Here is a 25,554-nt window from a genome sequence, read left to right as displayed (position 1 = left end):
GAATCCAGTGTAGGTAAGAACTACAATGCCAGATCTCCTAGGAAATAAATATGGTGCCAAAATCATTAAAATGCTGCAGCTTTCAGATCACTTTACTGTCTTGCACAACTCAGTGACATTTACACCTTTGCAGGGAAACTGTTGTAACGTTGGTGAGGAAAAGGAGGATCTTGATGTGACAGCCTTTGAAACTCAGTTTGTGAATGAGGATGTGGTGTGAAGTGACCTGATAGTTGCATGCTGAAATACACCAGTCACCTTCTACATTTTATCAATTTTCTTGTTTCCTGGAGAAGAAAATTTGCTATTAAAAGTATTAATATGTGATTAAAATGACAGCAATACTGCCTTTGATTTAAAGGCTGTGCACATGAATTGAATAGCAGTAAAAATGTTTCAGCACTAACAAGATCTGACACAGGAATCTTCAAAAGCTCCGATTCCAGCAGTGCTCAGAGTTGCTTCCTTTGCTGTTTTGTTGCCAAATCATTTTGACAATGTGAGGAACAGTGGCTAAACACTACTATATGGCAGGGAGCCAAACTGCTGAGCTGTCAGCCACTTCAGTAGTCTGACTAATGCGAAGGCAGAGCACCCTGAAAAGCAACTGTAAATTTATGATCGATAGTTGCTGTAAAGGTGCATCTCGAGACATCCTGAGTTCTTAGTGATTTGTAAAAGGTGGTAATTTGTGATGCTACTACAAAATGCTGTTACTGGTGCTGCTGGGTACTGCAAGGTACCATTTTCCTGCCTCTTATACACCTCTATAAGGTCTTGCAAGGCAAAATGCTTATCTTCTGTGGGTGTTATAGGAGGAAAAGGTATGGGTTTGAATGACACAAAGTGTGGAACTGCCGATTTTTATTTTTTTTTCGGCTTCCTCCCATACTTATAGTAACAGCAGTTTGATCTGAGTTGTATTTGAGGAGAGAATAAGATTTGGGAACAGGTCACACAGTATGTCTCTAATTTACAGCATGCCAAATTCTAGCCAAGCGAAGCAACAGCAGGGGGGATTGCATTAGGGTTATAGTACATTCTGGGTTCTGGAGGGCATGTCCGTTTGGGTTTATCAGCATGTTTTTTGATGCCTGTCTCTGATAGCACAGACATGATGGCAGCTCATGGTTTTCCAAGGCAAGTTAGGAATATTTAGCACAAGTAAATCAGTGTGGCTGCCCCTGTGACCAAGCTGCTGCTTGGTATCTCTCGGTGTGAGCAGAGGCCAGTGTGTAAGCAGTCAAAGGCACTAAGTGTCGGGTGTCAGGACTGGAACCATGTGACACAGCTCTGTTGAAGTGTAGTGAGAACAACGCTGAGGCTGGAGTAGCACCAAATGCTTTATAGCAGTGCAGGTCAACTGGAAAAAGACCTTTTGCTGGTATTGCTTTTTTTCCAGTTGAGGACCTGGTTTAAGCTGTCCTGGCAGACCTCTTTTACTAGGATTAACTGTGCATCTATTAAGAGGTTTGCTAACTCAGCCTTACTAATACCACTGTGTAGAGCAATCAGTTTAGATCCAGATCTTTCAGACAGTGGCATCCTTCTGGTCCTCCACACTGGCTACCTGCTTTTAGGTGTTGGTGATGGGAGGGTATTGCAAGCCAGAAACCTGTCTTTGGGCATGTCTGCTGTTACTTTCTTTCATGCCTTGTAAAGCTACCTAACTATTTTCAGATGAGCAGCATTGTAAGGAAATGAGTCTGGCTGTGGTATCTCTGAGATCTTAAGATACAATTTATCTTTGTTACCTGGGTGAATTAGCCCACATAGAACTCTGCGCTCTCATATCATTCATTGATTCCTGCCTAGTGAAAATCTCCTTCTCCAGGTCTGCATTGTAGAGGGTACATGAGCTTTGGTAGCCTGGCCAATATGATGAAAAGGCAAAAGTCCCTCCAAATAGCAGTTCAGAAGAAGGAGGTATTAATAGGGTGAAAGTACACAGGAATTTGGATTTTGCAATTCTAAATCTCTATCTTTCAAATTTCTTATCTGATTATATTTAAAATGCAGACAGGAGAGATTGTATGTGTGTGTGTTACATGTAAAATGCATATTGGAGACAAAGATCAAATTTACACTGCAGTGCTGGTGGTTAAATTACAAATTTGCAGGCCATTACTTTGTAGGTGATTTCAAAGTGTATTAGCACTTGGTTGCTAAAAATTCTGATTCAGTTCTTAGAGCACACAAGCAGCTCTGTGACTGTGGTTGCCTTTGCCTGGTCCCATTCCCTGAGCTGACTCCCTCAGCTGCTGATCTTCTCTCTCCACCATGACTACAGGGACCTTTGGCTTTTTCTGTCTCCTTGGAAGGTTGTCTTCTGTCAGTCTCCCAACACCTCAAATGTCTATCAACACCTTGCAGGGCAGCCACGAGTCTGGGTCATGACTTCCTGTTGTGAGAGAATTTATTAGTAGAGTTGGTGTTAATTTTGCTTCAGGAACTATAACATGCACAAGCCAAACATCAGAGTTGTTAATTTTAATAGACTTCAGATCTGTGATCAAATTATCATATGGGTTTGTTTACATGGATGCGGACACTCATATTTATAAGTACCTCACATTGTTGTCTGGAAAAGGCAGAGGATCAGAGATTTTGAAACTATTAAATTTACATATATTCCATCCATGTTGTTGTTTTATCATCCTGGAATGTCCACAGGCAACTTAGCTCCATATGCTCTTTTCCACATTCCCACCAAGCACCATTCTTACTTCACACAAAGTAATAAGTTTTCAATTTTTTTTTTTTACAAGAAAAGTAAATTGTAAATTCAAGCTCTCAAAAGTTACAATGAACAAAAGACTCCTCAGAAAGTTTGGCTTCTTTGATCAATAAGGGGTAACACTCCTGCTGCTAATGGTTGTTAATAATTCACAAACAAGATTTAAAGTGAGAATAACATAAAGGAAAACTGCTATTGCTAGAAGCTCTGAGCTGTTGTAGCTTTGATGATGCTCCTTAAGCTGTTGTAGCTTTGATGATGCTCCTTGCTGACACTGAGTGGTGCAATTACCACATGCTGGAGGAGAGCTGCAATTACCACATTTTCTGAATCAACTGCTGAGATATTTTTTTAGTTGGCATTCGTATTTATTTATGTACTCATTGTAGGTAAATTTTAAAAAGTGCTTCCCCAATACTTGTAACAGAATACCAGAGAGAGACATAGATATTTCTTTCTTTTTTTCCTACCATAAAAATCGTTGCTTTGCATTAAATCCCTACTGTGAGCAGTAGTCTGTACTTCCAACCCAGCTGAAATCACTGTGGGAGTCAGAGGGGAGCTCTGTGTAAGAAAAATTGTAGCACGGAGTGCTGGGGGCCTTGAGAAATTTTGTATGAAATCGTTTTGCCCTTTATCATGGGTGATGTTCATTTGTTTATTTTTGCAAGCGCAGTGGTAAAAGTGGGGATAATTAACCTTTTTGCCGTGGATTTACCAAGGACTCAGAGCTGTTTGGGGAAGGACTCAAATACATTATTTTCATTAAATAGTGTGATTGCTGTGATTGGCAGCACAAAAAGCATTTTAAGTGTCTGCTCATACACCTATGAATGTATTCTTATGTCATTTCAACTGCTTGTGATTTTTTTTCTCCTGTCTTGCTTTTCTGATAGAAATATTTAAGGATTGCTCTGAGTTCAGGAGCAAATTGTTTGGAAAATTTGGTGCTAAAATGGGTTCATCTATTTTCAAGAATGAAGTGACAGGACATATTTTCACCCCTTCATCAAAAGACTGTCTGGACCCTGAGTTTGGAGATGATTGACAACAGAGACCAGGCACGTAGCTTGTTTGCCCATGGAATGTGTCATGGCGTGTATAGTAAAGGTCTAAAAGGGAGCTGAACAGTTCAAATTTTCAGTTTTTGTTTTGGGAAAAAAAAACAAACAAGAAAACAAAAAAAAAACCCAACCCCAGTCAGAGCACAAAAAAACCCCTTTACCTGCCATGAAAAAGTATTTACTACTTTCTTTAAAATCATTAAAATAAGTTCAGAAAATATTGGAGTTACAGTAACACTGGAAAAAAAGACAGGAAATAATCAAGCAATCTTATGTCTCCTTCTGTAGGCATGTATATATGACAAATTCTTTTATGTTATGACTGGATGGTATTTTTAAAGTTTTTAAGACCTTGCTTTCTTTAGTGTTAGTATTTGTCACTGCAGCGTGACGCTGGGAGCAATCTGAGATCCAAAGTATTCCACCTCATCAGCTGTAGTTACTGGATGGCATCCAGTGATCAGGCCTTAGCTTATCCAATACCACGAGAAAGGACAAACTTTAGTCCTTGGTCTCCAATGCCACAGCTGGCCACACAAGATGTCCCATGTCAAATCCCTGTGGAGCTCCACACGTCAGTGCTTGTCAGCTCTGTCAGGACACAGAAAAAAAAAAAAAAGCGGTTGCCTTATCAGGCCTAAAAAGAAATGTAAAAATGCACACATTTGCTGAAGTTTCAGAAATATTCTTGTATTTTTTGTTTGTATACATATGCATGCGTACAGGTGTAGGCCTTGTCAGGGACATGTTTAGTCCATTGGATGACAAGCAGATCCAGTGGTTCTGGCTCCTTTGCTCAGAGCCAGAGGTACAGTCTCCACTCCGGGCAGCATATCTTTAGGAATTGCTGGAGGAGGGTATGTTGTTCTGTCTGCCTTTGCCGTTTCACACAGCATGTGGAAGATGCATTTTCTGGAAGAGGTAGAACAACATGGGTTGAATAGACAAGATACCAAATACAGTGGTGGTGACTCACCTCATCAGCTGCATCTTGCCAATGGCCTCACACCTTGTGAACTTTATTTAATTTATCTTTCAGTGGCTGACCACTCATTTGTCATGTCAACAGGCAATGGCCACCTTAGAACACTAGCTACTGTTATGGAGTCACTGAGACTGAAGATAAAATGGAGAAAACAGCAAGAAATATAAAACTGCTAGTCTGTCTCTAAACACATGGCTGGATAAATGGTCATTGTGAATCTGTTTGTGCATGAAAATACAGCTATTCTGTTGGTATGAAGCAACTTGATCTACTTCAGCTTCAAAGAAGAGCCTAAGGCAAAAAGATATGTTTCATTATATGTGAGAAGGAAATAGGTATTCATAGGCTATTGACTATCCTTGAACTGAGCATTCTGACTCAGAGGAAATGTAGATGTATAGAGAGGAGCACAGAGAAGATGGAAGCCATTCCTCTACCTGGATCCAGCAATACTTCCTATTATGAAAACACACCCAACTCTTTGTTATCACAAGATTTCAAATGCCCTGTTACTGTATAGTGGAAACATGTCAGAGTCAAGGGTTTCCCTTGGGTGTCCTCTGAAAGAGTTTGAGAAATGTGAAATCTGAGAAACAGAAAATTTGGGGGAGGGGGAGGGTGAGTAACGTGAGGGCTGTCCACTGGGCTTTTAATCTACAGGAGAGGTTAAAATTATGTTTTCTGGAAAACTTGCAGATCAAGGTATTTGTATCTTGCTCTGACAGAGGAGTCTTGTAAAGGAATCACTCAAGTCTTCACCATGTCTTATAAGGATAAATCTGAATTTTCTCATCTGTTGAAGAGCATAAGTAGTATTTCTAAGTGGGCAAAAGTATGTTTCAGTGGTAGAAATTTCCACAAGCAGAGGCAGAGCCAATGTGTAAGGGTAACCCTAAAAATTGGAGGTGTTATAGGAGATGACAGTAAAGAGTTTTCATTATGATTGAATATTAATTAGTGACATGGCTATTAATGATGACAGTAATTAACAGAGGAAGGAAAGACTTGTCATTGTCCCAAGGGTGAGTAATGAGTCTTGGCAGGTGATAAATAATGGTTCAGCAAACTCAGCAGAAAGATAATCTGTCTGCCTCAGGACAACTGGAGAACAACTATAACATCTTCCAGGCTCTTGGCAATATTCAGGAACGACTTCATGTTTTTAACAGAGACAAATTAAAATTCCTGATCTTAAGTGCTGCTTATATTCTGGAGTGGCTGATCACAGGAGTTGTGTTTGAATTGCACCTTCAGCTTACTTGCCCCTTTTAAACCCTTCTTAATTGGCAAGAAAGACTGGGGAACCAGCTTTCAGTGTTACTTGAATTTTTTACTGTAGTTTGATGGAAATTGAATAGGTTCCTGAAAAGCAGCCTAGAGCTGGGGACATGATCATTCTCTGTAAAAATGGAGTGGGACTTAATCCTGCATTAGGTATTCCTGTATTCCTATACATCTGGAAAGGGATCATTGAAAATGTACTTCACCTCCCTTGAGCAAATGTAACATTCCAAATGTTTTTCAGGTATCAGCTGTCACGTCACTTGGCAATAAAATGCCTAAGAGATCACTACAAGCCTGTAACCTGAGACCAAAATCAGGAGAAACAGTGGCCTTTTTATTTTGGGGGATGAACTGAAAATCCAGTAAAGATTCCGGTTTCACTTGAATCAAGACAGTATTTTGTGAGGTTTTGTTTTGTTTCTAACAATACAGAAGCACTTTAGTTTGAGTCTTCTTGAATTAGTTTTCTAACCAGAACTGCTGTGTTCTGTCTTTAAAATAGTTTTGTTTTGTAGAAGGTGAAAGGGAACATTCATGTTTATTAAATAGAATACTTTATTAACAAACTTGTCAAAACAGCATTTACTGGCTCTAAACATATTCCCCATATGTTATTCAGCCAGCAGTGTTCACTAGATATGTTCTCAGTTAGCAGATAGTTTTGGACTGAGGGGAGACCTCATTGCATTACAACTTCCTCCTGAGGGGAAGAGGAGGGGCAGGCACTGATCTCTTCTCTGTGGTAACCAGTGACAGGACCCGAGGGAAGGGCCTGAAGTTGTGTCAGGGAAAGTTTAGGTTGGATATTAGAAAAAGGTTCTTCACCCAGAGGGTGTTTGGGCACCGGAACAGGTTCCCCAGGGAAGTGTCATGGCGCCAAGCCTGCCACAGTTCAAGAAGTGTTTGGACAATGCTCTCAGGCACATGATGTGACTCTTGGGGATGGTCCTGTGCAGGACTAAGGATTGGACCCAAAGATCCTTGTGGGTCCCTTCCAGCTCAGCATATTCTATGATTCTCTGATTCATATGGTTGATCAGTTCCTTTTTGTATGCTATCGTCAACTGATATATCACAAAACATAGCACAACTCATTAAGGAGGCTAAGATTGGAGGCTGTGTGGGCTGTACTATCCATACCCTGGTTTATTTTGTGGTCTCAAGCAACAATGGCAAAGAGCAACATCAGGACCTTGAACTTCAGAAGAACAAAATTACAGCTGTTTAAAATATTAGTGGATGAGATCCCCTGGGAAACTGTCCTTAGGGACAGAGGAGCTGACCAGAGCTGGCAGCTCTTTACAGACACTTAGAGTACAAGAGTTCTCCATCTCAGTGTATAGGAAATCAAGCCAGGCAGGCATGGCTGAGCACAGATCTGCCTCTCAAACTGAGAAGCAAGAAAGAAATTCAGAGTTTGTGGAAGGCAGGGACATGTGGCCTGGAAAGAGTACAGTGATACAGTTTAGATGTGTCCCTACACATGGGATCAGGAAAGCTAAGGCACAGATGGAATGGGATTTGGCAAGAGGTGAAAAATAACAAAAAGGGATTCTATAAGTACGTAAGTCAAAAAAGAAAGGCCAAGGACAGTCTACCCCGCCTGATAAAAGAGAAAGAAGAACTGATAACAATAGATATGGAGAAGGCCAGGGTACTCAGTGAGTCCCTTCTGCTTACATGAAGAGCAGGTTCAAGGCCACCTGATGAAACTGAATAGGCACAAGTCTATAGGGCCTGGTGAGATGCATCCAGGGTACTGAGGGAACTGGCTGATGTGGTTGCCAAGTCACTCTATCACATTTGAAAATTCATTATGGTCAGGACAAGTCCCTGGTACCTGGAAAAAGGGAAACATCACTCCCATTTTTAAGAAGGGGAGAAAGGAAGACCCAGGGAAGTACACACCAGCGAGCCTCCCCTCTGTGCCTGGGAAGATCATGGAGCAGATCCTCATGGAAGCAAAGTTAAGATGCATACAAGACAAGGAGGTAATCCAAGACAGGCCAGCATGGCTTCACTAAGGATAAATTGTGCCTGCCCAATCTGTTGCCCTTCTATGATGGAGTGACTGCAGCAGTTGACATGGAAGACCAACTGATGTCATCTGCCTAGACTTCTTTAAGACCTTTGACATGGTCCCATATGATATCCTAATCTCTAAATTGAAGAGAGATGGATTTAAAGAGTGGACTATTCAGTGGATTGGGATGTGTTAGCTGGATGGATGCAGCCACAGGGTTGTGGTCAATGGCACTACATCCAGGTGGAGGCTGGAGACAAATGGTGTCCCTCAAGGCTCTGTCTTGGGACTGGTGCTCTTTAATATCTTCATCAATGGCATAGACAGCGAGATTGAGTGAACCCTCAGCAAGTTTGCAGGTGACACAACAGAAAGATGGGATGCCATCCAGAGGGGCCTGGATAAGCTTGAGAAGTGGACCCATGGGAACGTCATCAAGTTCACCAGGCCCAAGTGTAAGGTCCTGCACCTGGGTTGGGGCAATCCCATACCTGAGTACAGACTGGGAGATGAGCTCATCACGAGCAGCCATGCAGAAAAGGACTGCGGGGTTCTTGTGGATGAAAAGCTGGATGGGATCTAGCAACATGCGCTTGCAGCCCAGAAAACCAACCACATCCTGGGCTGCACCAAAAGCAGCATGGCCAGCAGGTTGAGGGACAGGATTCTGCCCCTCTACTTTATTCTTGGGAGACCCCACTTGAAACAGAGCATCAGGACAAGAAGGACTTGGACCTGCTGGAGTGAGTCTAGAGGAGGGACACAAAGATGATCAGAAAGCTGGAGCACTTCTCCTGTGACAACAGGCTGAGAGAGGTGGAACTGTTCAGCCTGGAGAAGAGAAGGTTCCAAGGAGACCTTATTGCAGCGTTCCAGTACTTAAGGTGGGGCTTATAAAAGAGAGGGAGAGCAACTTTTTACATGGGCAGATAGTGATAGGACAAGGGATAATGGTAATTAGGTAATTAGGACTAGGTGTAAAGAATTTTTTTACAATGAAGATGGTGAGGCAGTGGAATGGGTTGCCCAAAGAAGTTGTGGGTTCTCCATCTGTGGAAGTGTTCGGGCCAGGTTAGACAGGGCTTTGAGCAACGTGGTCTAGTGGGTGGCATCCCTGTCCATGGCAGGGGAATGTGAACTGGTTATATTTAGGGTGCTTCCAGTCCAGGCAAGTCTATGATTCTGTAGAATATTACTGAAGCTATTAGCCCACTGTATGCGAATACAAATGTTTCTCATTAAATTGACTGTATGCTGAGAAGGGCTTGGTGTTATGTCTGCACCCAGACATGGCATCATTAGGTTGTGCTGCACACTGTTGTAACTTGGTATAGTCTTGCTAAATTGCCTCCAAGTGTCTTTGCTGATTGCCTTTGATTTTGGACAACTCAAGTCAGCTGGCTTGTACAGACCATTATGTTTCATTTTAAGCTTAACTTTCTGTCACATGGTATTTTGATAACAGGCCTTAGCTTCTACTGAACAGTGACAAGTTTTCCACTTGTATCATTTTCATGCAAGCAACAGAGAGGCTGCATACATGTAGAGGATTAATCCTAGAGAACTTGATGCTCTTTATAAGGTAGCAACAACTTTCATAATACTTGGTGGGCCCTGAAAACCTAATGAATTACCTGATGGACCTTAAAGACTCACTCCTCTGCTCCTGGCCACCAGTCAGCTTGTGTGATCACTAGCAGGTGACAGTCCCTTGGTTACAGGCACTCTGAATACCAATTCCTTCTCCAAGACATTGCTTGTCTTTGACAAGCTTGTCAAAGACCCTCCTCTGTCTTTTTTTGACTGATGTTTCAGTTTTGTATATTACATGTGTGAGGTACCAGTAAAAGCTCGTTCATCTCCTTTCTAACTAGTGCTTGCATAAATGTAACTGTATGGTGAGGTGAGAGAGAAGCAAATGGGAGACAAGTTACATAGAACCACTAGAGTAATATCTGACTTAAGGTATGTTAAGTTTTCTATCACACAGAAAACTTCTTGGGACTTACATAACCATGTAATTGCAGTGTAGCACAAGAAGAAAAACATTCTGCAACCTCAGTGGAGATAAAAAAGAAAATGGAGTAAAGTTCACATCAGTTCTATTGTATCTATCTCAGTGTTATCTTTCTCTAGGGCTCTCAAACCCTGTGGTCTAGATGTTTAATGCTTTCTTCTTTGTTTGTTTGTTAAGGTTCTGATATTGTGCAGTGGCTTATGAGGAACCTCAGCATTGAGGATACAGGTAAGGTGACCACAGTTGAGGAGGAGCAGGTACTCCATCTATATTGTGTGTGCTATTAGACAATAATTACTATTTTGCTGCAGTATGCAATGCCAGTAAAACAACACAGTTGATTTAAGCATTGGAGGGAAGGAAGAGGGAAAGAGTTAGGACTCAATATCTTAATAAAGTCTACATTGCAGCACAGAGAAATCTCATTGTAGGAGTTTTAGCTTGTCTGTGAAACTGTTGCTACCTAGGGAAGACTGATTGATTTTAAATTTGTTCTCAGACTTAGAAAGGAAGTTGATGTATGTGTGTGATTAAGCAGGCAAATGCAGTAGCAGGTTTTCATGGTGAGAAGAAAGGGAGCCATGACTGGTGGGACATACTGGCCAAGGATGACACAGACACTGTCATGGGATCAAGTGACAGCCTCCAATTTATCGCAGCAGATAGGTAAATCAACAGATAGATAAATGGATAATCAGCCATAAAGAGTGATCGGTGCATGGGCCCAGTCCAAATAGTTCACTCTTCAGAGAAAACAAAATAATTTTGGCACAGTTATGATCTATTGAGAAAAGAGGAAAAAAAGATCTGCAGATCCAGAAGTTTCTTTTTCTTTTCAGGAAAGGGAAAAAATCCAAAATGTCACCTACCAGTTTTTCTGCTGCCTTACTGTTACCATGTGAAAGCAGAGATAGAGTGTTGTATCATCCAGCAGGGCATCCCTATAAACACATCCCTTCTCATGAGTCCTGTCAGGTCCCAAAAAAGAATTTCAGCTGCAAACAATAGCTTTATTATCTACCTGGGGGTGCGTGAGCAGCTGATGTGTATTTTTCAATTCTGAGAAAGTCGATGCAGCTTTGACAGCTGGCATTGGTTGAAAATCTGTGCAGCTGTGCCTGTGTGCTGGTGAAGGTTGCCCTGGCAGCACTAGGAAATGTATTCTCCTTTGCCTCTGCACCAGTTTTTCTCCAGCAAGTGGCAATGCTACAGAGTCAGGATATGTCTTTATGAATAAATATCCTGCTAATGACCTGATGTTGCAGGTGTTTGTTGGATTTGTTAGAGGCAAGTGAGGTTCACTGAGGGAACAGGCTTCTTGTCAGCTGTCACCTGTGGCGGATAATGTGCTTTGAAATTAATTACATGTTCTAGAGCTGAACTAGTGTGTGACATTTTGTGAACGCAAAACTAGCAGGTTAAACTTTTGAGTGATGCTTCATCTGTGTTGTAAAGCTGAATTCTGCACTCCTGTTTTGCATGGTTTGGTTGGAAGTAGTAAGGACGGGGTGTGGGTGCAGAGAGGCATGTGGGCACCAGATTTCACAAGTCATCACCAGAGCTGCTGTTGAAAGCAGAGAAATGTGCAGTGCACGTCTTCCTGATACTTCCCTGCGGTTTTCTCTCTTTCACAGGGGAAGCAATACACTTGGGAAGTCTCATTGCTGCACAAGGTTATGTCTTTCCAATCTCAGACCATGTCCTTACCCTGAAAGATGATGGGACATTCTATCGTTTTCAGGTTGGTGAGCCCTCTGACTCCCTTGTGGCCCCTTCCACTGTCCCGGTGGTAATACAGCTGACACTGCCCACCCTTTATTCCTGAGCAACCACTAGGTCTATGAAGCCAGGGATTGAGGCTATCTTGGTAGAGGCCTTAGGAAGTTATGAAGTCTTTTCAAAAAGATCTGTTTTAAAATCACAAATTACACTCTACTACTTTCTTACCTACAGTTTTTACATAAATTAATGGGTATGTCCTGTGATTATTTTTGATACGTTATTTCAAGGCTGTTGTACTCAGATTTGAACTAAGCCAGGAGAAAGAAAATGGCTTTCAGGCTCTAACTCTGGCACAAAATTGAGTAGCCATTCTTCTATGCAAATTGGACTAGGGCAAACTTAGCAGTTGGACATTCAAGCTTTGGCACAGCAGAAAATTTCAAGTTTTACCCTCTCTTGCTTGCAGATTGGTGTGGGAGGGGGCAAGCTTCAGGCTTTGGCTCTTTTACAAAGGATATGTAACCTTGGCAGTCACCTAAATTGGGACATCTATATCCCTCAGTGTCCCTGTGCCTCCAGATGTGCTGAATTTTTAAAGCATCCTGTGCTTGAGTTCTATGCCCTGTCCAAAGTCTGCCACTGTCAGCTTCTTAGATAACTGAGTGCTTGTGCTGCAACAACTCCTTTTGGACAGATTGTATAACTTTAGAAGAAGCGTTAAGTCCAAACCTGGAGTCCTACTGCCTAATCCTGCTGTCTGAATTTGTGTTTTTCTGTTACATGATCTCAGCCAGATCCCTTATCTTTCCTGTGACCTCTTTTCTGTTCACCCTGCTGTTCCTCCTTTACATTTTTTTCCTCCTTTTTAACTTTTATTTGAAAAGCTGGTTCTGCACTGTGCGTCTGATGTTGCTGTTGCTTGTTCTCACTGTCCTGCTAATGTGGTATTGTATTATCATATGTGACCAATATCATGGTGAACAAAGAAGCCCAGGAGATCACAGACCTCCTCTTATCTCACCCCACCTTCTGGTTACCACACATCATTCAGACACAAATTTTTCATTACAATTCCTTTTCTTTTCTGAAAGTTCTGCTTTCCTGTCGTGTAAGATGTGACAGAAGCAGGGGTAATACTGATTGCCCATTTAGCTGTATTTTTCTCTTTTTTAAAAGGATGACACTGTAAGAAGTTGTCCTGTGCAGCTCTTAGGAGCTACATTTCAATATAATATAATTTCCTTTTCTTGTTTTAAGTCTGTGTAAACCACATCATCAAACTGACTGCTTGTTGACTTTTTTCCTTATCTTTTCTTACAACTTTTGCATATTCCTTGCTTGTTGTCATTTTTTGCAACAGACCTCCTCAGATGTTTTCTGCAAAAATAACCTGATAGAATCATGTTTCCTTTCCACTACTCTCATCTTGCTACTTTTTACCTCAACATCAGTCCCTCCTTTAACAGTAGCTCTTCATATTCTGAAGTTCATAAGATATATATCATCGAGGAGTATTAAACCCTGTATTATTTGAATATTCCGTGTTTTCTCACTGTACTTTGGTGCAAGGAATAGTCTATGTGTTAATGTCTTACGCCCATCTGTGGCCTTACATCAGTAGTGCAAAGCAGTGTTCTGTAATTTGTGTGATCACTGGGACATTATTTTTCATTTATGTAAATCTGAAATGCAGCCACATACAGTAATATCTTGTAATTAATTGTAGCAACGGCAATATGCAGACCTGGATAGAAAACAAAAGCAGTAAGCTTAGCAGGACTTCTGCTTTTGGAATGACTCTAAACAGCTAAGTTTTGACCTCTGCCATCTGCTATAATTAAAAAGTAAATTGTTTTGTAGTCTGCCAACCACATTGGTAACTGCTCCAAAAAAGCAAGTGCTATGTAGCATATAGATAAGGCCATGAGGTTCGTCATGCTTTAAAAAAAGATAAAAATTCAGGATGTGAATTTCTGGGGAAAGAGAAGGTTCTCAAGGATAGAGGATAAGAGGTCCACATTCAAATGAGCTGGCAACATGGTCTAAAATTTTGTCAGGACACTGGACATTCTCCTCAAGAGATGCTTGTATTACAGCATCTCTATTTACCTGCAGTGAGGAATGTTAAAGGTCATACCTTTCTGGAAAAGCATCCTCACTAATACGGAGATCTGTAGCAGTGTTTTCCCCTGAGGGCAGAGACTGGGTGGTAGACTTTGTGATTCTTCTTTTTGTACTTGTAATGTTTTTCTGCATTTGAATTGCTTTTTTCATCTCTTAAATTGCAAAAATGTCTATGTTTTTTCTTAGGCACCATACTTTTGGCCCTCAAATTGCTGGGAACCAGAAAACACAGATTATGGTGAGTATAATTATTTCATTGTAGGAAGTTAGTACAGAAAGTCTGTGATGGGGAAAAGTGTCCTTAAAATAATTACTGTTTGCCATCTAAACCCTTCATCCACATAGTTGTCAGATGGCAGCATTAGAGGCAGATACGTGCCCATCTCAAATACATGAATTGAAATCTTGGAGTGTCTCAAGCCCATGGAGCTGTAGCCATTGAGCTCAGTGGGGCCAGAATTTTACCTATCGTTACCTACCTTCATTCTCCCATAGCTCTATTCATTTCAGCAGGATTTTTGGCAAGAAGAATACTGGTTCTTGGGAGTCTTAAATAATACCAGTACTGCTTTTGTGAGAGAACATACTGTAGCTGAATCTGATGTGTTGATCAATAAAATTTACTTCATCTAGGCACTTGTCTCACTGCTCAATAAACCAGTATATAACTATTGGCAACCTATGGTTAAAATAGTTAAAAGTTCTCTGATATATGACATTGGACTTATTTTTCCAAATTTTTTAAGATTAGCAGATGATAGGGTAAAAGAGAAGACTGAGCATGGTTTATGAGCTAATAAACTGCAACATGGTGTGTTAAGCATGTGAGTGCCTGCAGACAGTGATAATACATAAAGAAAATATGTCAGTGTTGTTATCTTTAGCTGTCTGCATGCAATATTGCTGTCTCTTCCAGAACTGCACTTCTTTCACAGTTAAATGATAAAATTAATTATTGTATCCTGGTGTGGCTTTGGAAGAGGAAGTGTATCCATGTGTGCACTCATAAAACAGAAGCTTCTGGAAGTCCTTCTTTTATCTCATTACCTAAGATTGGTTTAGAACGCCTCCCTGAATAATCAGTTTGGTTTTTTTCTTTCCCAGGTTATAATTAATCATCATTATGGATTCTGGAAATCGTTTGCTAGGGTGAAGAAGTAGTCTGCTATGGTGTGTGTCATAGAACAGTTCATTTGCAGTCTTCATCTGCAGGGAAGCTAGCAGAGACTTACATGTTTATCCCAGTGAGGGAACTGCTTTGGAGAAAACATGATGCTGTTCAGTATATGCAAAATAATTTCCAGATTTTACAGTCATCACACATATATTGCTGTGTGAACTGTGCCAAATACGTATTCTGTAGATACCAGAATAACAATGTGAAAAGGGAAGTTTCTTTTTTTTTCCCTGCAATATCAGATAAATAATTGTTTTTGCAGTCAGATTATTGTGCTGCAGTGGTATTCACTGGAGCAGTACACCCCAAAATAAAGTCCTATATGAGCTGACCCACAGCTGGACAAGCTTCAACTGCATTAGCTCTGAGCCCTGGAGTAACAGATTTGCATCTGTCCCAGAAACCTCTAACATATGCTTATAATCAGACTTTGCATATCGGAGGTCTGTACAGATGGAGTCTTCACAGGAATTAATCCCAAACTAGCAGTGGACCCAAATAAAACTGAAATTCCAGCAGCACTTCATACTTTTTTTTATTTGCATGTGTCCACTTACAGGACAGGAACTAGCCTGCTAATGGCAGGTCACTGCCTTGCATGAAACAATACTGTGAGACGACTGACTCTCACTTTATTTGGTGTCATAAAGGGCTTACAGCGAAAACTGCCCTTGAGATGTATAAATATAAATGAACTGGTTGGCTCTGGTTACCATGCATGATATTGGCTCATTGTATGAATGTTAAAATTATAGAAATAGCATAGAATAGAATTACATGAGTAGCACTAGGCCTCTGTTGTATAGTTCAGACCTAACTATATACCCAGGGTGTGCTGTGGACCTTGTGTTTCAGCCTGTGATGGAAATGGAGTGAGTTTAGCAGATCCAGGTGAGACTTTCCCAGAAGGCAACCTCGGACTGGTTTGGTCTTGTGCACTGGGCTCATCTTGACCCTCAAAATCCCAAACCACATGAGTTTCAGCAGCATCTCATCTGCCTATGGTGAAATGTGACAAGGTTTCTCTTAACCGTTTGAAATGTGTAGAATAAATGGATGGAGCATATTAAAAAATGCCAGGATATACCTTTAAGGTCTGGCCCATATTTCTGTTTTCATTTCAATGTCCTTTATTCTTATTTTTATTTTTTCTTACAAAAGCAGAAAAGAAGTGCAGACATATTCCCAAAGTCCTGAGAGGAACAGGTTGCTAATTTTGTATCTTTTACCAGCCCCAGAAGCAACTGTGCCTTTTTTGGACATCTTGTTAGGTCCTGACATCTGCTCTTAGCATGTTTAAATGAGATGTCCAAGGTGTTTAGGGCCTCTGAGATTACTAGTGGGTGATGTCAGCTGAATGTTCAGCCCTCTCATTCCTTGACTCATGTTGCTTTCTGATGAAAATGAACAATCTATGGACCGTTTTTTCTTCTTTTTTTATAATATCTAGTACTAATAATCTGTCTGTAATTGTTTTCCATTCTGTTTCTCCCTTTAGCCATCTATCTTTGCAAACGGACCATGCAGAACAAAGCTAGGCTGGAGCTGGCGGATTATGAAGCCGTAGGTACACTGCTGCTAGAGTTTAAAGCTGGGGGTTGCAGGGATGGCTTTGCTTGCCAATTGAATGCTGCCATTTTGTGCTTTGGGGTCAGCCTTTACTGTGTATTTTCTAAGTTGACAGAATTGTGTGAAGGTTGATACGGAGACAACATCAGGAACATGATTGATGAACGTCCCTGGCTTTGCGATGTCTCAAATTAAAGCATCTGCTATATAGCCAGCCCTCTAGGATTGGGGCAAATTACACAGAAGTTTAGCTTGATGTCCGTGGTTTATATAGCAGATTTTAACACATGGAAATCATGGATTTTCAGTTGCACCATTGGCCAGTTAAATTGTTCATGATCCATCTAGTTACAAAAGTTTTCAGATATTAGACTTGGAATGTTTTCAATATGCCATGTAAAAAGTTTTACTCAAGCTTATTCAGAACGTGTTCTCTGATATGAAATTATTATCGATAAAAATATCCCAAACCTAGGTGTCAGACTGTGCAGGGGTTGAGCGGAAAGGAGTGGGAAGATAGAGACAGGAGGGGCAGGGCTGTGTATTTCTTTGAATACCAGCAGTGTAACACTCTGAGCAGCTGAACTTTTATTTTATCATATTGACTTTTTTCTGTTTACTAGCTCAACAATGTAACAGCTGAAATTCATATTTGGAGTTTTTCTTTGGAAGGTTTGTTTACCAAGCTGGTTCTAGTGGACTTCTATGGTCATATTTCTTACAGTGAAAACATATAGCATATATTTTAAGGGTGGACTTTTTCCGAAGAATGGAGTTTTTCCTTATGCCTTGCCTTCTACATTTTGGGACTTTTGTGCATGTGGAGAGATATACACATGCCATTTGGTTCTTTCAGTGCAGAGTATGCATAAATTGCCACTTATCTAGTCTACCCTGGAAGTGCATGTAGAGTTCCCAAGAGTTCTAATCTTGAACAGGCATAAAGGAAGGAATATAATAATCTGCATGCACTTACATGTCCTTTTGCTGAGTTTTCTCTTCTGCATATTACTGATTTCATTATTAAAATCATTAAAATTGCTCACATCTAACCAATTAACTGTAAGTGCTCTAAAGATCTATCAAAAGGCAACAAAAGGCTGTTCAGCAGTGCACATACTCCCACACACATGCAGCAAGGCTATGGCTAAGTACTTTTGCACATTGTTGCCTATTGAGAGTAGCAGTGCTCCAGTGATGGTAAATAATTAGATCTTGGCAGTCTCTCATTTTTCTTGTGAATATTGCATTGCACAATTAGAGATTACTTCTGCATTCAAACTTTGTTCTCTTAATTAGAGACATTCAGATAAGAATGGCACCAACTCTCCCTATTCATTATGGGAGCTGAAGCACATCCATCAATGGAGATGTAAGCTAAGCAAAAGTGAGAGAAACAAGCTTGCAGGAGTGAGAAGGAGCCCTGTACATTTAGTACACATTTTTGGAGACCCAGCATGAAGATGCATCTCCATAGGTATCAGCAATGACCTGGAGCTTTGAAAGAGAATCTCTACAAAGCATCTCAGAGGACATCTCATTTTTAGGTTCTGCTTGCAGCATTTATAGGCAACACCCAACCCCCATTTATACTGGGTAGAACAGGGGTCTTGATGATATGATTTAGCTTGTATAATTGTATTCACTTTTGTTTATAATTGGTCAAACATAAGCATGATTCAAATATTGCTTCAATTGGTGATGTTTCATTGGCTTCAGCATATTTGCTCCAGGGAGCTCATGTGAACAAAATGTAAAACAAAATTAAAAAAACACCCACAAAAATTGATGTTACAGATAATTACAAATAGTTCTTCCTTGTAGCCACAGTTAAGGAAATCATAGTTCAGCAATCTGTAAATCATTTACTTAACTGTTTTCCTCCATGTGTACAGACTGGAACTGTTACATGGCCTTTGTGGTAACAGGGCCAAGCTTTATGCCTTGTGTTATACAAGAGTTTAAAGTAAATAATAGGATGAATTCTTTTCGTATTGAAATGCATGTGCCTAAGCAGTTCCTTGAAATAAAGGTGATAAGTATAAAAAGAACAGCAGTAGAACTACAAGTGTTCAATTTCAGTGTAAATTTGCAATAGTTAAACCAACTGTAATGGAGAAGAGTGTCAGGTTAATGGTTTCACAGGCCTCCTTGTTGGGGTGGGTGTGGATATGTGAACTTGGGGTGCCATTTAAGCCTGAAATTCTAGCCATGCCCCAAGTTTAACCTTGAACTGTGATGAAGTCACATCCACATCCAAATGTTCAGATCACTACACTTTCTGTAATGGGTCTGGACCAGAGCTCTTACTTCAGATGTAAAGCAAGACCGCATGTGCATCCAGTCTTTGCAGTAACTGTTCAGACAAACAAGCTGTTTCCTTTTGTGAATCATGCTGGCAGTCTCCAGCCTTCAGTGCTGTGCAGCTACGTAATGCTCTCAGCGGTGACCAGGACTGAGCAAAGCAAGGGATGCTCTGGCTTTGCACCTTAGCAAAAGCCTGAAGAGAAGAGAGCAGTGGGGTGAGGAAGGGAAAGTGAGGATGAGAGGGAAATGTGCAGGTGGCAGCCATCTAGTATCAGAAATGAAAAGTTGTCAGCTTCACAAAGCTGCTCAGTGTTATCTTTTGGGAACAAGTCCGTTTTTTTCATAGTAGAGCTCAAACTGTCTTCATCACACTCCATTACTTATCCCTGACGGGGTCCTTTGGGCTGCAGCCTGAAAAGATGTGTTATAGCCTTGCTTTGCCTGCAAGATAGCTGACCTGAAACCAACACTGACTTCCATGTCTTGAGTGTTACAGCTTAAAAAAAAAAAGAATAAAATAAATACCCACCATGCTAACTGTGCTCTCAAGTAATTGTTGTAATTACAGAAATTTGTTGTTCTTACTATCTTCATCTTTTGTCAGGAAAACTTAGCAAGACTTCAGAGAGCGTTTGCAAGAAAGTGGGAATTCATCTTCATGCAAGCAGAGGCCCAAGTGAAGTGAGTAATCCCAGAGCACTGAACTGCACCAGTATTTAGAGCTGTGAAGGGAAGGGGATTCTGTACAAATAAAACTTCTTTGTCAAAATCTTTACTGTGACTAAGTTCAGAAGGTGTTGGTGAATTTTAATCACTGGCAGACTAGAAAGAGTAGAGAGCCAATTCTGAAGGTCTGTGCCAGAATCTGAAATGTGGTTTAATTATCTGTACATGGAAATGTTGGTTAGGAGCTCCAGAGCCTGGATTCATCATGGGAGCTTGGGCTATTCACATGCCCATTCTGCTTCTACATTTGTGTAGTATTTTCGTTTTGTATAAATGGAAAGAACAGAATTTTGTCATCTGTCTGTGTTACTCTATGCTTGTTGAGTATTTCTGAGTCAAAAATTACTGTCACTTCAGCGTGATTGTAAGGCTGATATTTACAGCAGACTGAATTTGATTTTCTCATTTATAGTAATCCCTAGTTGACTCTGTTGTGTCTTTACTCTGTAGTTCAACTCATGCTACTAAATTAGCATAGAGAATTGGGTACCACTTACATGAAATCTACTCATATTTAGTATTTGGGTTTTTCCTATCCTCTGCTCATAATTGAAATTTACTTTTCTTCTCATCTTCCCTTATGAAAGCAGTTTGAAGCCTCTTAATATTTTGAGCATATTTTCATTATTGCTGGAAAATGGATATGGTCCAGGGTTTGTCTACTAGTGTCAACAAACTAGTATCTAAAACTCCTAAGTGTCCATTTGTGCAGGTAGTTGTCACCTATAAAATAGAAGGGCTGGTGAAGATGGCACATGAGAACACCAGTACTGACACTCTGTACCACTGGAAGGAACTTGCACTTTCAGCATTAGGTGCTAAAAAGTTAAGGAATATAATTTCTTGAGGGTGTGGCTTGAGGTATACATCTCTATCTTTGATTAAACCTTTGGAATTTTGATTAATTCTTTGCTTAGTAACATTATAATTGTGTTACATTTAAATACATGATAGGTATCTTTTAAATTACAAGGTAGTTAAGGGATTTTTTCCAACCAGAATACCAGTGTTCTGTTTGGAAGAGAAAATTAGAAGTTATGATACCAGTTGTACTTTCAGTTACTTAAAGGCTATTGCCAAGATGAAAAAAAATGTCTTAAGACAAAATTCTGCATTCTGTCTAAAACATATAATTATTACCTAAAAAAGAAATGTAAATATCAGATTCTTTGTGATCACCATTGCTTATTCATCTTTTCTCCATCCTGTTTTCTTTGAAACATAAGCGTGAACTGGCAACTATCAACTTTTTTGCTGGCTAGTTTCAGCTTCCTGGTTTCCAGTTCATGTGATGGTTCAGTCTTCAGGTTTCGAAAAAGGAAGGGATGGAGTTCACAGTGAATTCACAACCTGAAGTTAACTAAAAAAAGAAAAAGGAAATAAACCAAACCAAACCAACAAACAAACAAAAACAAAAACAAAAGGCAAAAAAACCCAAACAAAAAAAGCCCAAAACAAAACAAAACCCCCAAAAATATCTGAAAACATTGCTCCTGCTTACCAACTTTTGCATTGCCTTCAATGTCTTTGTTTGCACACAGTATTCCCATTGCTATATATAGATTGCTCAAAAACCACAGCCACAGAGCATCTAGCTGTTTTGGGTCTTCGTAGTTTAAAATGTGAAATCCTGAGTTATCAGTAAGTTTGGAGATAAGAGTTGACAATCTAGGTTGAGCACAAAGTACCGGTGAAGAGAATTCATGAAGTCTCCAAAGAGTCCCTCCTGTTTGTATGTGCTGTGTGATATAAGGTTGGCAGAAGACTTCACCTTCTCCTTTGGCCAGGTGTGAAGGACTCACTCAGAAGAAGTAGTTTTGGGCTGGGTATCCTCAGTGCAATACAACTGCTGTCTGGTGGCTGCTCTGTCTTTGTGCAGGGACAGAGCTTGTGCAGAACTTTTTTCTCATTCAGTCTTGCAAAGGGGAAGTTCAGCAAGTGATGCCAAACAGTGGAGGACTTGGGCTTTTTGTGGCGAGTAGTATTCAGAAACTTCAGTTTTAGTCCCCTGCTTCCTATCCTCTTGGTACATTTCTAGCACAGACTTATCTAAGGGTCACTGCCCTTAGAAAAGAAAAACAGGTGAGAGAGAACCTGGCATGGGTTTTTTTCCTTGCTGCTTTGATTTTCCTGGGTGGCAGCAATCTGGCAACTCAGCACAGGGATGCTATGAGCCTTTTACAATCCTGCTCTAGAAGGGGAGGCTGTTCCTCCTTCCATGTGCCTCCTCCAAGTCTCTGGGCAGGTAGATCTTGCAAGCTGGTGGTGACCTTGCTGTGCTTATGTGTAGAGCTGCACACAGGACTGAGGTGCCAGATGTGACTTGCTCACTGCTGCCAAGAGATAGGGGAACAGTTGCTTTGAACAACCTTTGTGACCTTTGAGTGAGTTGATTTACTGACTGCATCAGGACTAAAACCACTGAGTTACTGTTGTGCCAGCCCAGGCGCATCTCTTTTGGGTGGATGCTGGCTTGCACGGGGCCGTGCAGCAAACTCAGCTCTGGTCACCTGTGCTTGTCGTTCCTTGCTCTGCCAGCACTGGGGCACATTGGCAGAGCCAGTCTTGGTGTTGAAAGCTCTAAGGCAGAGTGGCCACAAGTGCTGCCCATGTTGTTGCTGCTGGGCATTCCGCCGCTGCAGCATCCTTTGCAGTTTGTAGTCATGCCAGTGGTGCTGCTGGGGCACCAGGGTGCAATGGGGTCTCCTGATGAGGACCTCAGTCCAGCACCAGTCAAGAGCCTCACCTGGAGCAAACAGGTTCTGGTGGGTCTCCTGACACAGACAAAGCCACAGACTTCCCTAGCCTGTCAAATCAAGGTCTAGGGACAGAGTATCAGGAAAGGTTGTTTTCCTCAACAGATGAAAAAACAGGTGTTAAATTTTTCACATTAATAGGAGAATCTCTTTTGACCCATATTGGAGTAAACATCAGCGTTATTTTGTTCATGGCATGTGGCCTTGCAAGTGCGAGTGTGACATTGCTGTACAAAAAAAAAAGCTGATTCCTGACTTTTTTTGTTGTGAGGTTAAAAACCCCATCTAGGAACTGTATCAAAGAAGAAAGCATGACTACTACATTGACTCATACATTTATGCTTTTTTTTCAGAATCGACAGGAAAAAGGATAAAACAGAAAGAAAGATTTTGGACAGCCAGGAAAGAGCATTCTGGGATGTGCACAGGCCTGTGGTAAAGCTCTTTTAAATGATGAGACTTTCCAAGTTTTGACAGGAAAGTTTTAATACTAGTAAACACTGTGCTATGCATGAAGACATCACCTTTAAAGTCACCGTGTGGATTTTCCTCTCAGTTCAAAACACACCAAATGTCTATAAGATTATTTTAGACATTCTGGGCTTGTGCATGTATGGAACTATTGATTTGGAAATATGTGAAGTTTGGAAAATTATTTACTGTGCTTATGAAAGAAAAGCAGCTTACCAAGTTTGGCTCAGACTTCCTAGAAAAAGCTCCCCTCTTAGCTACTTCCTTTTGATGCCAAGGTTAGGAGTAAATGGATTGGATGCTGAGATGGCAGCCTTGGGTATATGCAGTCTCTTGTTTAGCAAGAAGAATTTATGGGACACAAACCTCAGAAAAGAGTTTTGGAGAAGATCTAATTGTATGTTTTAGAAAGATAAGGTAGCATGAAGGTTGTAAACAGAGGAGTAACACAATTACCATCTCTTTTCAGCCAGGTTGTGTGAACACCACAGAAATGGACATTAGAAAGTGTCGCCGTATGAAAAATCCACAGAAAGTGAAAAGGGTCAGTTTGAGTTCCTGGTTTTGGTTTTTGCTTGTTTGGAGTTTTTTTGATTCATTGGTTTTGGTTATTTTTTAATGTAAGTCATACTCGACACCTTCAGTATATCAGATTTACCCAACAGGAACCAAAAAAAAAATGTTTTGATAATATCAGTTCTGTTTGTTCTGCTTGATTAATATATTATTTCAATTTTACCAGCAGAGTGGTACAGAATGGGTGATGGGTAGAACTGAAAAGGGCATTAAGGAATTCTGTGTCCCCAAAGTCTGATGACTTTGCACTCCCATAAAATTAAAAGCAATTGGCAAAAGTACCTAAGTCCCATTTTCTGAAATTATCTGGGCACAGATAATGAACTGTTTACCTGCCTTAATCATTTCAAAGGCTGGATCATTAGCAACTTGGGTGTCTTTGACTTCCAGCAAGTTTAAGTTTTCTTCTGTGTGTATAAAGTCAGAGAATCATTTAGGTTGAAGAAGACCTTTAAGATCAGTGACTCAAAACCTTAACCCGGCTCTGCCAAGTCCACCACTAAACCGTGTCCCTAAGCACCACATCTACATCTTTGAAATACCTCCAGGGATATTGACTCAACAGGGCAACCTGTTCCAGTGCTTGATAACTATTTCAATGAAGAAATTTTTCCAGATATCGAATTTAAACCTTCCCTGGCACAACTTGAGCCTGTTACTATTATTTTCTTTTGTCACTTGGTTCATCACAATGAACACACTCCCAGTGTTCATCCTGCAAGTGTTGACACACACAGCCTTCAGAGCTCCTACAAATTATCAGCATTTTAACATTTAAAACAAACTCTTTTCTCAACATGCCTACAGACCTTCCAACTGCAGGCCTCTGCAAGTGTGGTCTGATCTGTAAATTTTGCTCTAGGCTGAATGATTATTGACCTGTGTGGGTATAAACAGTAGGAAATTGCTGGCTTATTACCTTACTGCTTTGCATACCACACTGTTCCTCATTGCATAACAGAGAAAAATGCTGTAATCCCCTCTGTATGTTTTTTGGTTCCTCACAGTCAGTATATGGGGTTACAGAGGAGTCCCAGCCCCAAAGCCCTGTACACATGCCCTCCCAGCCGGTACGCAAAACCACAAAGGAGGACTTCCGGAATCAAGTAAGTGGGTGGCTGTATGGCAACTCTTCTGAGAACTGTTACCTGAAAAAAAAACATGTAAAGTTATGGAGATATCAGCAAAACCAACTGTACGCTTTACCTGTCCTTGATTTTCACTTACTTATGTAAAGTAGTAAGTATCCATTGAGCAGTGCAGTTATATGATGATATGTATTATGAGTAATACTGACCTTTGAATCTACTGTTACTCTGTCTGTGGGCCAGTAGACAGATTAGTTTCCAGTTCACTGAGGGTGTCTGAAAAGTGAGCAGTGACAAAGGCTAGGGAAGAAGCCAGCATGCTTAGGTACAGGCTGGGAACTGGTGGTGAGGAAAGGCATCGTTCAGTACATAACTGTTAGACTGTACAGTCAGAGCTTTTAGGGAACTGGGAAAAAGTTATTTACACAATCATGGCAAAGAATGGCCAGCCAGCTCACACATCCTTGCCCTGGCACAGAGAGCTCTCCCTCAGAATTACTTTCCTGCAATAAGCAATCTTCACTGAAGGATAAACATGAATTGCTGGGTCAACATTTTAGTAAAGGCAGCTTTAAACATGTTTATTAGCCAGACAGTTTTTGGGTGGTCTTCTGAACTAAACCAGAACACTAAATTTATTGAACTTTTTTCTATCATAGACTGAAGAACTAGTTCATAGCAGAGTGCAAGTATGCTGTAAAACTGATTGGTTGTGTGGTGCTGGTCAGTTAGAGAAATGGGAGAGAGGAGTGTGATTGTAACAAGGGGATCATATTGCATCCTGAGTAGTCTAGGAACCTCAGCCCCAAATATGTGTTTCCTACTTTTAATTATGTCTTCTGAAGCTTCCCCTGGAGCTTTGCCTTTGGAAATAACTGCTCCTATAGGAAGCAGTTAATAAGCTTCTTCTGATACCTATGGACGGGAC

The 25,554-nt window shown here is 40.7% G+C and overlaps 1 protein-coding gene across 6 annotated transcripts in view; it reads left to right on the top strand.

The window, feature by feature from the left end:
- Positions 1-25,554, top strand: part of RGS6 (regulator of G protein signaling 6) — a 271,553-nt gene that overhangs the window by 187,702 nt on the left and 58,297 nt on the right. For all 6 annotated transcript variants that reach the window (XM_027707478.1, XM_027707471.1, XM_027707444.1 and 3 more), the window contains 8 exons: positions 10,288-10,338; positions 11,745-11,851; positions 14,143-14,194; positions 16,632-16,696; positions 19,614-19,690; positions 22,845-22,926; positions 23,432-23,506; positions 24,546-24,644. In XM_027707478.1, coding sequence (XP_027563279.1) covers positions 10,288-10,338; positions 11,745-11,851; positions 14,143-14,194; positions 16,632-16,696; positions 19,614-19,690; positions 22,845-22,926; positions 23,432-23,506; positions 24,546-24,644 — 608 coding nt within the window. The remainder of the gene's footprint in view (positions 1-10,287; positions 10,339-11,744; positions 11,852-14,142; positions 14,195-16,631; positions 16,697-19,613; positions 19,691-22,844; positions 22,927-23,431; positions 23,507-24,545; positions 24,645-25,554) is intronic.

Source organism: Neopelma chrysocephalum, unplaced genomic scaffold (assembly GCF_003984885.1).
Source record: "Neopelma chrysocephalum unplaced genomic scaffold, ASM398488v2 Primary Assembly neopelma1_24, whole genome shotgun sequence".
Lineage (NCBI taxonomy): Eukaryota > Metazoa > Chordata > Aves > Passeriformes > Pipridae > Neopelma > Neopelma chrysocephalum.
The sequence above is the reverse complement of the archived record's forward strand: the minus strand, read 5'-3'. Positions and strand labels throughout refer to the sequence as shown.